At 34.8% G+C, this 12194-nt stretch overlaps 1 protein-coding gene across 6 annotated transcripts in view; it reads left to right on the forward strand.

Annotated features, from left to right (window-relative positions):
• ARFIP1 (ADP-ribosylation factor interacting protein 1) overlaps positions 1 to 12194 on the forward strand; it is a 107057-nt gene that overhangs the window by 49419 nt on the left and 45444 nt on the right. For all 6 annotated transcript variants that reach the window (XM_005871421.2, XM_005871418.2, XM_005871422.2 and 3 more), the window contains one exon: positions 8231 to 8388. In XM_005871421.2, the coding sequence (XP_005871483.1) occupies positions 8231 to 8388 (158 nt within the window). The remainder of the gene's footprint in view (positions 1 to 8230; positions 8389 to 12194) is intronic.

Raw genomic sequence — 12194 nt, forward strand, 5'->3', positions numbered from 1 at the left:
CCCCCCCCCCCCCATTGCTCTGCCTGCCAGTTACCCCACAGATGACCCTGATCGCCGGCCAGGCCTAGGAACCCTACCCTATACATTGGGAACAGTCTCTTAGATTTAAAAATTAAAACATGGCAAGGTTACTCTAACACTGAAAAAACAGGATGATGCAGTGATGACTTGCATGGACTCTGGCTTGCACATTTTGCGGTCAGCCCTGATTCTGACACTTAATAACTGTGTGAGAAAGCCAACTACTTAACTTCTCTCTGCTTCAGTTTTTCCATCCATAAGATGGGGAAAATGGTACTACTGCCTCAGAAGGATCATGTTATGTACTACTTTTTATAATCAGGGCAAAAAAAATGTAGCTGCCCATACAACATCAAGATGCCCTTCACCTGTATGAAAAGTATGGTCACTGGTGCATGCAGCATCCCATATTGCAAGAGGGATGTCCAACTGCCAGTTTAGGCCCGACATCCCCCGAGGGGTCCTGGATTGTGAGAGGTCACGGGCTGGGCTGAGGGCCCCCCCCCCATGCATGAATTTCATGCACCAGGCCTCTAGTCTAATATAATTTTTAAGAAGGCCCAACTGACTTGTGTCAACATAGTGAACCAGTTGTACTCTAGAGATGTCAGCTGGAGGCTTCAGGGGAAGGGAACTTGATTGGAGGGAAGGAAACGGAATACTCAGCCTGCCTGAACCTAGAAAGAGTCATAGTTATGTATAGCTGGGTGTGGATAAAACGTAAATCTGTGCGTCTATTGAAAACTCACTCTTACCTAGTCTCCTATTGTCTTGAACAAGTAGTAACTTGCTTGACTGGATTTGTGATATACTTTTACTGAATCATTAATATAAATTGTGAGTCTTAGAATGAAATTATTTTTCTGCATACATTTCTATTCAGCAAAACATTTCCAACAATTTCTTACGATATCTTAAGTGACTCCTTTTTGTCTTTTTTTTTTCTCTCACCTAAGGGTACAGAAATCCCTTGCATACAGACTTCTAACTTCAAGAGTTAGATAATATAGAGTATTAAATCATTTCATAATATCTAGAAACTTGGACAAAGAAAGCTGGCTAGAGATGGCAACATATATCATAATAGTGAAAAATACTGATTTTCAATTCTGGGTCAGACAAAAAGAACTAATTAATATTTAGAAAGTAGGATAAGCATAACAGCTGCAGTTTTGAGTGTCCACAATTGTAATAGACTGAATGCATTATAATCATTATATCATGTAATTCAATGAACAACACTGCAAGAAATGTTATCCCCAATTTATAGATGAGGAAACTGAAGCCAAGAGAGGTTAGGTGATTTTTATAAGATTATGAATCAAAAGGTAGAACTGGAATTTATATCCTGGTCTGTCTATGTTTCTCCATGATGCTATCTAAAGTGGAATCTTTAGAGGGTCTATGACCCAGAGAAAAAGCCCCACAGTATAGAAAGAGGTAGCCAGGGTATAGAACCTGGGAAAGTGTTGCAGATATGTTAACAGTAATGCTACACTCAATAAACCTATCTATCTATCTATCTATCTATCTATCTATCTATCTATCTATCTATCTTTAAAAGCCTAAGTGACCGACGTCTGTCCGTCCGACCAGCCGGTACATATGATGCACACTGGCTATCTAAAAATAAACATTGACTCACACGTGTACAATACATATAAAGCTCTCGCTGATGCCAATCGCACGCGTGTGTTTCCATCTGTCATTGTCGATCGTGAATTTGGTTGTTTTCGTTGACATTCTGATGCTGAAAGAAAGCGGCGTCATCGACAGAATATGTCTGAAGACCAATTATTGGCACAACTATCCCCGTCTGACACTGGCCTCCCATTTAAATTAATTCAAAGACAGTTTCCCGTGATGCCAGCTTTTGGTATGACTATTAATAAATTACAAACTCTAGACAGAGTAGGAATATTCCTACCTGAACCCGTTTTCAGACATGGTCAGTTATATGTTGCTTTCTCTCGAGTTCGAAGAGCATGTGACGTCAAAGTTAAAGTTGTAAATACTTCATCACAAGGGAAATTAGTCAAGCACTCTGAAAGTGTTTTTACTCTTAATCTGGTATACAGGGAGATATTAGAATAAGTTTAATCAATTTATTAGTCATTGTTTTTATCAATTTTTTTATTATGTTTTCGTTGTTTTTATATCATGTCTTTTATGTTGTTTATTTAATTTATATATTATTTTCATATATATCTTACTCATTTTCTTTCATCTCTGACACTTCTATTATAGAGAAAGGGCGAATAGCAATATTAAAATATTTCTAATTAATTTCCTTTCAATGTGCACGAATCCATACACCAGGCCACTAATTAATTATAATAGTTAACAGATTGGGGACTTACTATATGCCAGATACAGTTCTAAGCAACTTGGAGATACATTTGCTGACCTGGCTTATATATGAATTAACTCAACTAATGGTCAGTCTTAGCTAATAAATACTTTTATTACATTTCTTTGTATATGTGAATCCTTTTTTTGCAGAATTAAGAGGTTAATAATCCTCAGTATTCAAGTCCATTGGACTCAGTTTTAATTTTTGAGTTTTCTGTTTGAGCATTTCTAACTCTTTGTAAGAACTGGTATTTCATGACTTTTATTCTTTCTTCAAGGTCTCCCAGTGAGAAAATTTACTTCTTTTTTTTAATAGAATAAAACTTTTTATTTTGCAACTACCATATGGGTTCATAAGAAATTAATGACACAGTATGGGATCTTAATGATCTTATTTTTCTATATCTTAAAACATTTTGCTATTTCATCATCTTAGGAATTATTTCATCACTATTCATCAGTTATTTCCAACCATGTTAAAAATGACTAAGATAGTCCAGTTGGTGTGGCTCAGTGTTTGAGCATTGGCCTATGAACCGGGAGGTCATGATTCAATTCCTGAAATGACTAAGATAATAAAACAAAAGAAAGACACCATTGCCTAGAATGATACAATAGTGAGAGAAATACTTTTTGTTTGTGCTGCCAAAAAGAAATCTGGAGAAACCATTTTTGTGGTCTTTTTTTTTTTTTTTTTAATATTCATGAACACAACGGAGAACTTAGAATTTTCCATTTCCTGCCCATAATGGCAAAGAGAAGATAATACCAGAGGAAGATATTTCACAATTATTAGATAAATCAGAAGAGGATTGCAAAGACTCAGCAGTATTGACTCTTAATAATGGCAAAATTGATAATATAAGTGAAATCTTAGTTTATGAGTCTTCTGATGATATCCCAGAAAATTCATCCTAAATCCAAGGGTCAGTGAGTAACAATGTATTATTAAGGACAAAAAGGAAATGTGGTATTGTATGAGTCAGGATTCTCCAAAGAAATAGAACCAGCTGGATGTGTGGATATATAAAGATTTATTTTAAGAAACTGGTTCACACAATTATGAAGACTCAGTACATAAAGAATCTGCAGGGTAGGCTGGCAAGCTGGAGACCCAGGGAGAGCTGCAGTTTGAGTTCAAAGGCAGTCTGCTAGCAAAGTTCCTTCTTGCTCTGGGAGGTCAGTTTTGTTCTATTAAGGACTTCAGCTGATTAGATGGGACCCATTTACATTATGGAGGACAGTCTACTTTGCATACAGTCCATTAATTTAAATCCTAATCTTATCCAAAAGCATCTTCACAGAAACATCCAGAATAAATGTTCGATGAAATATCTGGATGCCATGGCCTTGCCAAGTTGACACATAAAATTAACCATTTCAGGTATTTTCTTTCATCTAGTTAGTCGTTCAGCAGGAGTGACTCCCATCACGCAACATTTTGGGTCAAGAATCTGGACCATCCTATTTTGCTAAAAAGACATGATATATTCTTCTTTTATGATGTTTGTGCACCAAAATGTGCTTGATATGATTTGTCAGTGAACAAATGCTCAAGGCAAGTGTGTATACTTAAGTGATTTGAAGGAAATAGAAAATTCATTGGCTTTAACATTCTAATTGATGTTTATAAATGTAAAATAAATGGTGAACTAGCCCTGGCCAGGTGGCATGGTTAAAGCATCGTTCCATACACCAAAAGGTAGCCAGTTTGATTCCTGGTCAGGGCACATAACTAGGTTATGGGTTCAATCTACGATCAGGGTGCATACAGGAGGCAACCCATTGATGTTTCTTTCTCTCTCTACCTTCCTTCCTTTCTCTAAACAACAACAACAACAAAAAAAAACAGTTAAAAACACATTTCCTCTGTTGAGGATTAAAAAATAATAATCGATAACGGTAAATTAGAACCTACTAGAGATGTATTTGAAATCTGGAATCAATATTTACTGGGTGGATATTTTTATATCAGGGTTTTCTAGAGAAATAGAACCAATAGGAGATAGGTATATAATATACACACACACAAAGAGATTTATTTTAAGGAATTGCGGGGGTTGACAAATCTGACATCTGTAGGGTAGGCCAGCAGGCTGGAATCTAAAGCAGGATTTCTATGTTACAGTCTTACAGCAGAATTCCTTCTCCTGGAAACCTCAGTCTTGTTCGTAAGGCTTCAACTATTTGAATGAGGCCACCCACATAATGGAAGATAATCTCCTTAAAGTCAACTTTAAATCACCTCTCCAGTGTTTATCATTATAAATGTTATTCGAATCAACAAAATCTGTATCTTCATAGCAACATTTGGACTGGTGTTTGACCAGACAAATGGACACCATAGTCTAAACAGGTTGACACATAAAATTAACTATCACAACCCTTCATTTCAATTTAGCCATATGGACATGTTCTTAAACCATATTTAATCTCAAAATAAAGACAATAATAAAGTCTTTTCCACCTATCATGATACAACTGTCCTGCAGACTATTTAAGACATATTAACTCTTTCCCCAGAAGAGGATGCAAAGTCCTTGGGTAACATTCATTTTTTTCTTTAATATACTATAACTTAAATACTATGATGTAAAGTTAACATATACTGTGTTACATGAAAGAGGGATAAGAGAGGGAAGGGAAAAACAAAGGTATTTATACACACAAATGTATTTATGACAAAATAAGAAAGAAATACTCATTAAAAGTATAGTCCTTATTTCTACAAATGTCCACATAGTCCTAGCTGCTTCCACTACCCATTCTATATGGCATTTGCTTTCAGCCAGCCCCTCAGCCGTCATGGTTCTTTGCTTGGTAGGGTGCCCCAAATCATTGATATTAGTCATAAGGCATAGGAGTACTATGAGACGCCCTAAGGCAGTGGTCAGCAAACTGAGCCACATGCGGCTCTTTGGCCCCTTGAATGTGGCTCTTCCACAAAATATCGACTTCTGCGCATGGGCCACGAAGTTTCAATCACACTGTACATGCGCGCCCGCACGTGGTATTTTGTGGAAGAGCCACAATCAAGGGGCCAAAGACCCGCATGTGGCTTGCGAGCTGCAGTTTGCTGACCACTGCCTTAAGGGATCACCTATATTCCAGGCACACTCTTCCTTACCTGCATTGCAGAGCAGCAATCCAATTTTCCTTTGGTAATCAGGATCACTCATGCCAGCTTGCAAAGTTACTCCCTTCTTTGCCTGTTGATTCTTTTAAAATAAATAGATTTTTAGAGAGGGGAATGGGGGGATTGATGAGAGGAACATCATCATCCATCAGCTGCCTCAGGCATGTGCCCTGACTGGGAATCGAACTGTTGACCTCTTGGTTCCTGGGTCAATCTCAACCTCTGAGCCACACCAGCCATGCCTCTATTGATTCTTTATGAGGATAACTTAGCAGGGTGCAGTAGTGAAGAGATGGTGTTCACTGTCTCCCACCTTATGCTGTATTAACTGAGATCCGTGAAAAATACTTAACATAGGGCCTGGCACTTGGTGGCACTACATAAATTAGGATGGATGTGATAGCTGTTGATGGGATTATGGCATTTGGAAGTTGAGGAAAATTTAAAGATTAGTCCAATTCTTTCCTTTTAGAGAAACAACCAACATCTACCAGTAAAAGAGCCGATGTCCTGAGGGTAATAGGAAATGATATTTTAACAAATATCTGTCATCTGTCTGAATCTTTATACAGATTATCTCATTATACTTCCTATCAGGTGTGTATGGGAATGATCTTTTTATTAGTAAGGAAATTAAAACACAAAGAATTGAAATTATTCACAAAAGATACAAATCCAGTCAATGGCAGAATCAAGATGTGAACTTTCAAGTTGTTTGAATTACCAAACTAGACTTTTACCATTTTATCACATGCCTTCTGACTCCTACTTCTGTTATACCACGGCACCTCATTAAATTGTATTTTCTCAATTTAAAGGGTAACATCTACATCAAAATTAGGAAAGTTCACACAACCCAAATTACTGTCAATTATCAATTAATACTTATATTTTTTATTGCTCTGTATTATTGTTTAAAATAATGCATTTGTTATCAATTACATAATAATTTATATTACTAAAACTTGATGTTTTAGAACAAATCAGATGTTTTAATTATTTAGTCCTAAGTTTAATGGGAAGTGCTGTTTATTTACATCTGGTAAATTTGCATCTGGTAGATGTAAATGATGTAGGAGCTGCTAAAGAATAAAAAAAATTTAAAATATTTTCAAAATTTGTTCTCTCCATATGTAAAGTAAGCACATTTTTAGATCAGGGAATTGGTCTGGTTTTCCTTCTTCAGTGGCAGATTAGAGCCACAGCCTTGTTCTTGATGTATGTACTCTTGTATTTGTTTAGTTTATTTGTAATTACTAAGGCAATTCACAAAAATATGTAAAATGTCTCTAACAAAATAGTAACATAACTTATCAACTAAATGAAGTTTAGGAATGATGTTGTATCATATTTGCGGTGCCAAAACATATTTAATTATTTATGTATTTATTCATAATGCATGTACATATGTATATTTCTTCCTAGTGTCCTAATTGTTTTATGTCTTTTACTACTATATCTCTTGTAAAAATGCTTTTTTATTCTAGCCAGTTTTCAAATTATACATTAAAATCTTAAGTTTTATACACATTCTCATCACAGAATTATAGGTGAGATTCACATTCATGAAACAGAATAGTGGCAGTTTACTCCTCCTGTCTGCTTTGAATTTAGGCCAGTTTTTCTCATCTATAAATATAGGATTTCAAATTCTGCAATATACTATTTCTGCTGCTGTTTCATCTTACTAAGTTTTAGTTTTTTGTTTGTTTTTAGTAAAAGAGCAGCCTTCTAGATTGTATAGATTTTCCTCAGTCCAGCATATAGAGTACTGGATCTCTAAATGGAAAATACTTTTAGCATAATAAAGATAATTTTACTTTCCTGCTATATATTAACTGTTGAATATGTTATCTCCTAAAAGTTTAATTATAGCTATAGCACTAGTATTAAATTTGCATCTTCTAAGATTCAAGTTAATTTAATATTACATTCTCTTCAGCTAAATTAAAAATTTTTATGACAAACTTCAGAATTCTCAAATTGAGTGATACATCTTACAATATGGTCAACATTTTTATTTGGTCTGATGTGTTCCTGATAATCTGTTAATTAATCAAACTTGGACTGTAAAGCTTTTACTGCTGAAAATTTAGAGTTAGTCCTTGCCATATCTGAAGGAGCCATGTGTAATGTTGCTAAGCCAAGATTCAGTTTATTCAGAGAAATGAATTCATTGGTGTCGAGTGATCCTTCCTCAGCTGTATGCCCAGATAGACCTGAGCTTGGGCGTCAACTGGTCACTAAGTTTACAAAGAAATGTGTATTATTAATATTTATACTTCAAAGAGATTTAGTCAAAACACAAAAGCGCAATCTATTTTATGTCTGAAAGTTTTAGCCAATTGTTACCTAATTTGGTTGTGAAAGTTATAGTTTTTCTGATTAATAATCTGCTATATTTTTCTTCCTAACAGCTGTGCTTACAGTATAATCGAAACAAAAAGGAGAAATGAAAATACTCTTTCTAGTACAAAGTAGTTTAACTTTTAAAATTATTTATTTTGCTATGCATCTGAGCTGACGACAGTTTTGGTTTACTAGACTTTTCTGGTAATAATATAGCTAGTTATAATTTAGATTCCTATTTTTTAAAACATTGACAGAAAAATTCTATAGCTAGAGTTCTAAATCAAATAATTTCCCATTAGTGATATTTGAGAGTTTTAAATAAATTTACTAATTTATTACTAGATAAGTTAAGGTGACTTTTTGTTTTAGGAAGAATTTGGCTATAATGCAGACACCCAGAAGCTGCTGGCTAAAAATGGAGAGACTCTTCTTGGAGCCATTAATTTTTTCATTGCCAGTGTGAACACTTTGGTGAATAAAACAATTGAAGATACATTAATGACTGTGAAACAGTATGAAAGTGCCAGGTTGGTATAAATTTTCATTATATTATCTCTTTTACAGATGGTATGCAATTCTGTAATGGTTTTGTTTGTAAATAAGAGAAACCAACTCTGGCCAATATGGGCAGTACATGAATGTATTAGGTTATAGGATAGCCTATGGAGCCAACAGAATGGCAAGAGAAGAGAAAGCCAAGATAATTCCTCAGAAGAATCTACTTAGGACCCTGATGCTGGGTACCCCTGGTACTTGATGCTGCCACAGCTACCATAAATAATTTCCAAAAGACCCCTGAATATTTGCTTCATTGCCTTTAAGGTGCCCGAATGAATCTTGGTCATGTGCCCAAACCCTGGCTGCTAGGGAATAAGGAGATGAAGGCTCTCCCAGTTCCAGCTTCCTTAGAAGGGGACAAGGCCTTGTGTTCTACCAGGTAGATACTAGATGCCCTCTATAATCTGTCCTAAGCCTACCTTTTCACCCTTATTACCATTACTTCCCACTGTAAGCAGTTGACTGCTTCTGCAGTAGCCAGACTTATAGTTTCCATTTCTCTTGAATTTATAAGCTCATTTCTGCCTCTTTGACTTTGTTCATGTTGTGGATACCAACTCCCTGATCTTCCATTTATCCAGATTATAACCAGCCTTCAAACTCTTTCAAATTTTACCTTTTATATAAATTAAATATTTGCCTTATATTGTCATAGCTGTGTATAATGCAGTGTTTTCATACATTTTATATACACACACTCACACACACAATTTCTCCATCTCATTACCACCCTATTAGGTAAACAAAGTACATATTAATAAATACTTATAAATGTCTAAAAAGTAGCAGACCCATGATAGCAGTTTTCAACTTTTGATTCCAGATTCCATCCCCCCCGCTCCCCCCCACACACACACACACCACATTCAAAGCCCCTTGAAGTGTTTTTTTCTTCTTACCACTTGAAATTTTATTTTCTGTTATACTTTTTGTAGTGTAATTGAAGTGCAAACGTTACCTTCTAGAAGTTTAACTTTACTTTTTGGCCTCTGGCCCTAGTTTAATGATGTGAGAAATGCTTATGAAAACTAAATTCATCTAGTCTTTTTTTTTTTTTTTTTTTGCAGTTAAGTGCTTATTCTTAAGTATGTATTTTCTTCTGCTTTACAGAAGAAAAAAAAAAAAAAGCCCAAATCACTTGGAAGGTTACCTTTGATCTTTCCACAAGAAGAGATGCTTCTATCCTATGCTATGTTTTCAATTTAGTATTAACTCATATGAGATTCTTAATGACTTGGGAATGAAGGTTAAGACAAATAGCTGTGGTTGTCTGGTGGGAGGAGGAAGGAGAAGGGGCTCAGTGCCATAGTTAGATTTTGGACTTCTTTTTTTTTTACTTTATTGTTTGAATTATTTGCTAACATAGTATTAAAATCAGAAGGTAGAAAAGAAGAAACAGAATCTATCAATAGGATATTCCTCAGTAACATTGAAGGAGTCTCTCAATAAGATATCTTTCAGTAGGAATCCCTTCAATAATATTTCCAGTAATTGGTTCTCCAATTTCTATTTAAGTCCTCTCGTGACCTTGGCTGTATGTTTCAAAGGATTCATTTCTATAAATTCTATTTGATTCTTTTTCAAATCTGTCTGTCCTTATTCATAATATCCTAATTTGTTCATAATGAATACTCTTCTTTTTATCTCTTTAATCATTTTAAGCACTCTTGTTTTAATATTTGTGGGTTTTGAAGTTGCAAATTCTTTTGTTACAAAAGTATCCCCAGTTAAACACTACATGAATCTAGTTCTGTTTCTCTACTTTATAATTGTCCACCTATTTTGAAATATATGTAGTTACTAAAAAATATTTTTCAAAATGTAAAATATATTTTATTTTAGACATGTAATATCTTTCTCTTCAACCTTTATTTCTGACATGCTTTTAAAAATACTAGCTCATATTAAAGAAAGAAAAAATTATTAGATAAGTCACTCCATACACATTTTATATTTAATTTGCAGAGAAAAAAATAAACCTCTAGACGTTGAATGCTTTGCTCACTTGGAGAGCTAATTTAAAACCAAAATGAGAATCCATGAGCTTCCTACCTTCTACTTTTGATCATTAGGCCTCAAGCTTGAACTGCATCTTTTAAATCTCAAATTTTCACATCTTATTATAAAAAATAATATTCGTATCTTATAATGAGAAATCTGACAAAGCACAATGTGATATAAGATCTTAGTTTATCCAATATAGAGGTTTGTTTGAAACTTCAACAAAATTATAAATCAAATTATATGTACTTGGTAGCTGATTATCAGGAAACCTTTAGACATCCTCTGTGTGTGCTTTAAAAACCACCACCAATAATGACCTCGCCCCATAATTTGTTCTTTTTATTGAAATTACAGCATATGATTTTATTCATCAAGGTTAGCTTGGGGTTTGACTTCTCTGTGCTTTTTATGAAGTAGCTAAGGAATTGACTGGTGTAACACTAAAGCATTGCCTACTGAGGGGTAACATGTAAAAAGGAATCCCAGATTAAAAATTTCTCAGTAGCTAAATTTTATTCTCTGTCAAAACCAGAATTTACTGACTTTTAGGACAAGGGTCAGCTATTTGATCCAGCACAGAAAGTGGCAATTTAGGCAAATGTTCGGGTGGCCTTTTAATGCTCCCCATTGTGCATTGTGTACAAGCATTTCCTAGCCCTCTGGTGCTTCATGTATAAAAAACCAAATAACAGCCCATTCAACACTTCTCTACAGCAGCACGGACAAGGGAGTCAATTGTGGTCAAGACTTTTTAGATATGGACACCTATTCTCTAGAAGTTTTACATAAACCAAAAGTAACCAACTATGACTAACTTTGTTGATATGGACTCAATATAGACTGGCAGTTGAAGAGTTACATTTTAAAAACTTAGTATGCTTCTCTTTCTGGTTGTAATGAGCACTGTTAAAGAAGCCCTTATGGAAAGTTTTACTTTGATACCGTCTACAAACTCTGGATGTAAAAATTAAGGGAATATAAGGTCAGCATTATAACTTTGATTATGCTTAAATTAATCACTATTGTTTCAAAATTGTGATTCAAGGCAATTGAAGGATATTTGTCTTCACATTAAGCCACCACATATTACTATTTATTTTTGTTTTACTTTTTTCTCTTTTATTTTTGTAGTTTTTTTAGTATGTTTGCTTCTAGTTATTTCTCTTCTAATTTGGCCATAATAATAAGCAAAGATATTAGTTAATACCTGGAATCCTGACTACTTTATATATATGAAGCAGCAAGAGATAAAGTAGCTGAAGACATCAGAGCCAGGGAAGGATAGAGTGGTCATCCAGTTGGCTATATAGAACCCATGGAATTTACCCAACTTGTTACAAAGTCAATGCCTCCTAAAAATGTAGTATCTGTCTCCTCCTTCTTAGCCCCAGTGCCATTGTCCTGATTCAGTGACTCATTTTTCTTTTGCCCATAATCTTCTAATTGGTTTCCTTATTTCTGATTTCTTAATCTTCAACTCCAGTTCATCTTCCATTCCTTACACTACTACTGTAATCATCTTTCTGTCCTGAACAAATTGCACATGTTCTTTCTGTGGCTTCCCATCCCTTGTCCTATGGATTAAATCTGATCCCTTTAGCATGGCCTTTAAGCCCTGCTTAATCTCAGGTTTGTCTACCTGTTTGACTTTGACTCCTTCCATTATGTGGTCCAACTTCAGGTTCTAACATACTGAATTACTTTCCAAATGTTTCATGATATCTTAAAACAGATAAAAACACCTTTGTCCATAGTATTTTCTTCCTGGAAA

The sequence above is a fragment of the Myotis brandtii genome, unplaced genomic scaffold (assembly GCF_000412655.1).
Source record: "Myotis brandtii unplaced genomic scaffold, ASM41265v1 scaffold34, whole genome shotgun sequence".
Lineage (NCBI taxonomy): Eukaryota > Metazoa > Chordata > Mammalia > Chiroptera > Vespertilionidae > Myotis > Myotis brandtii.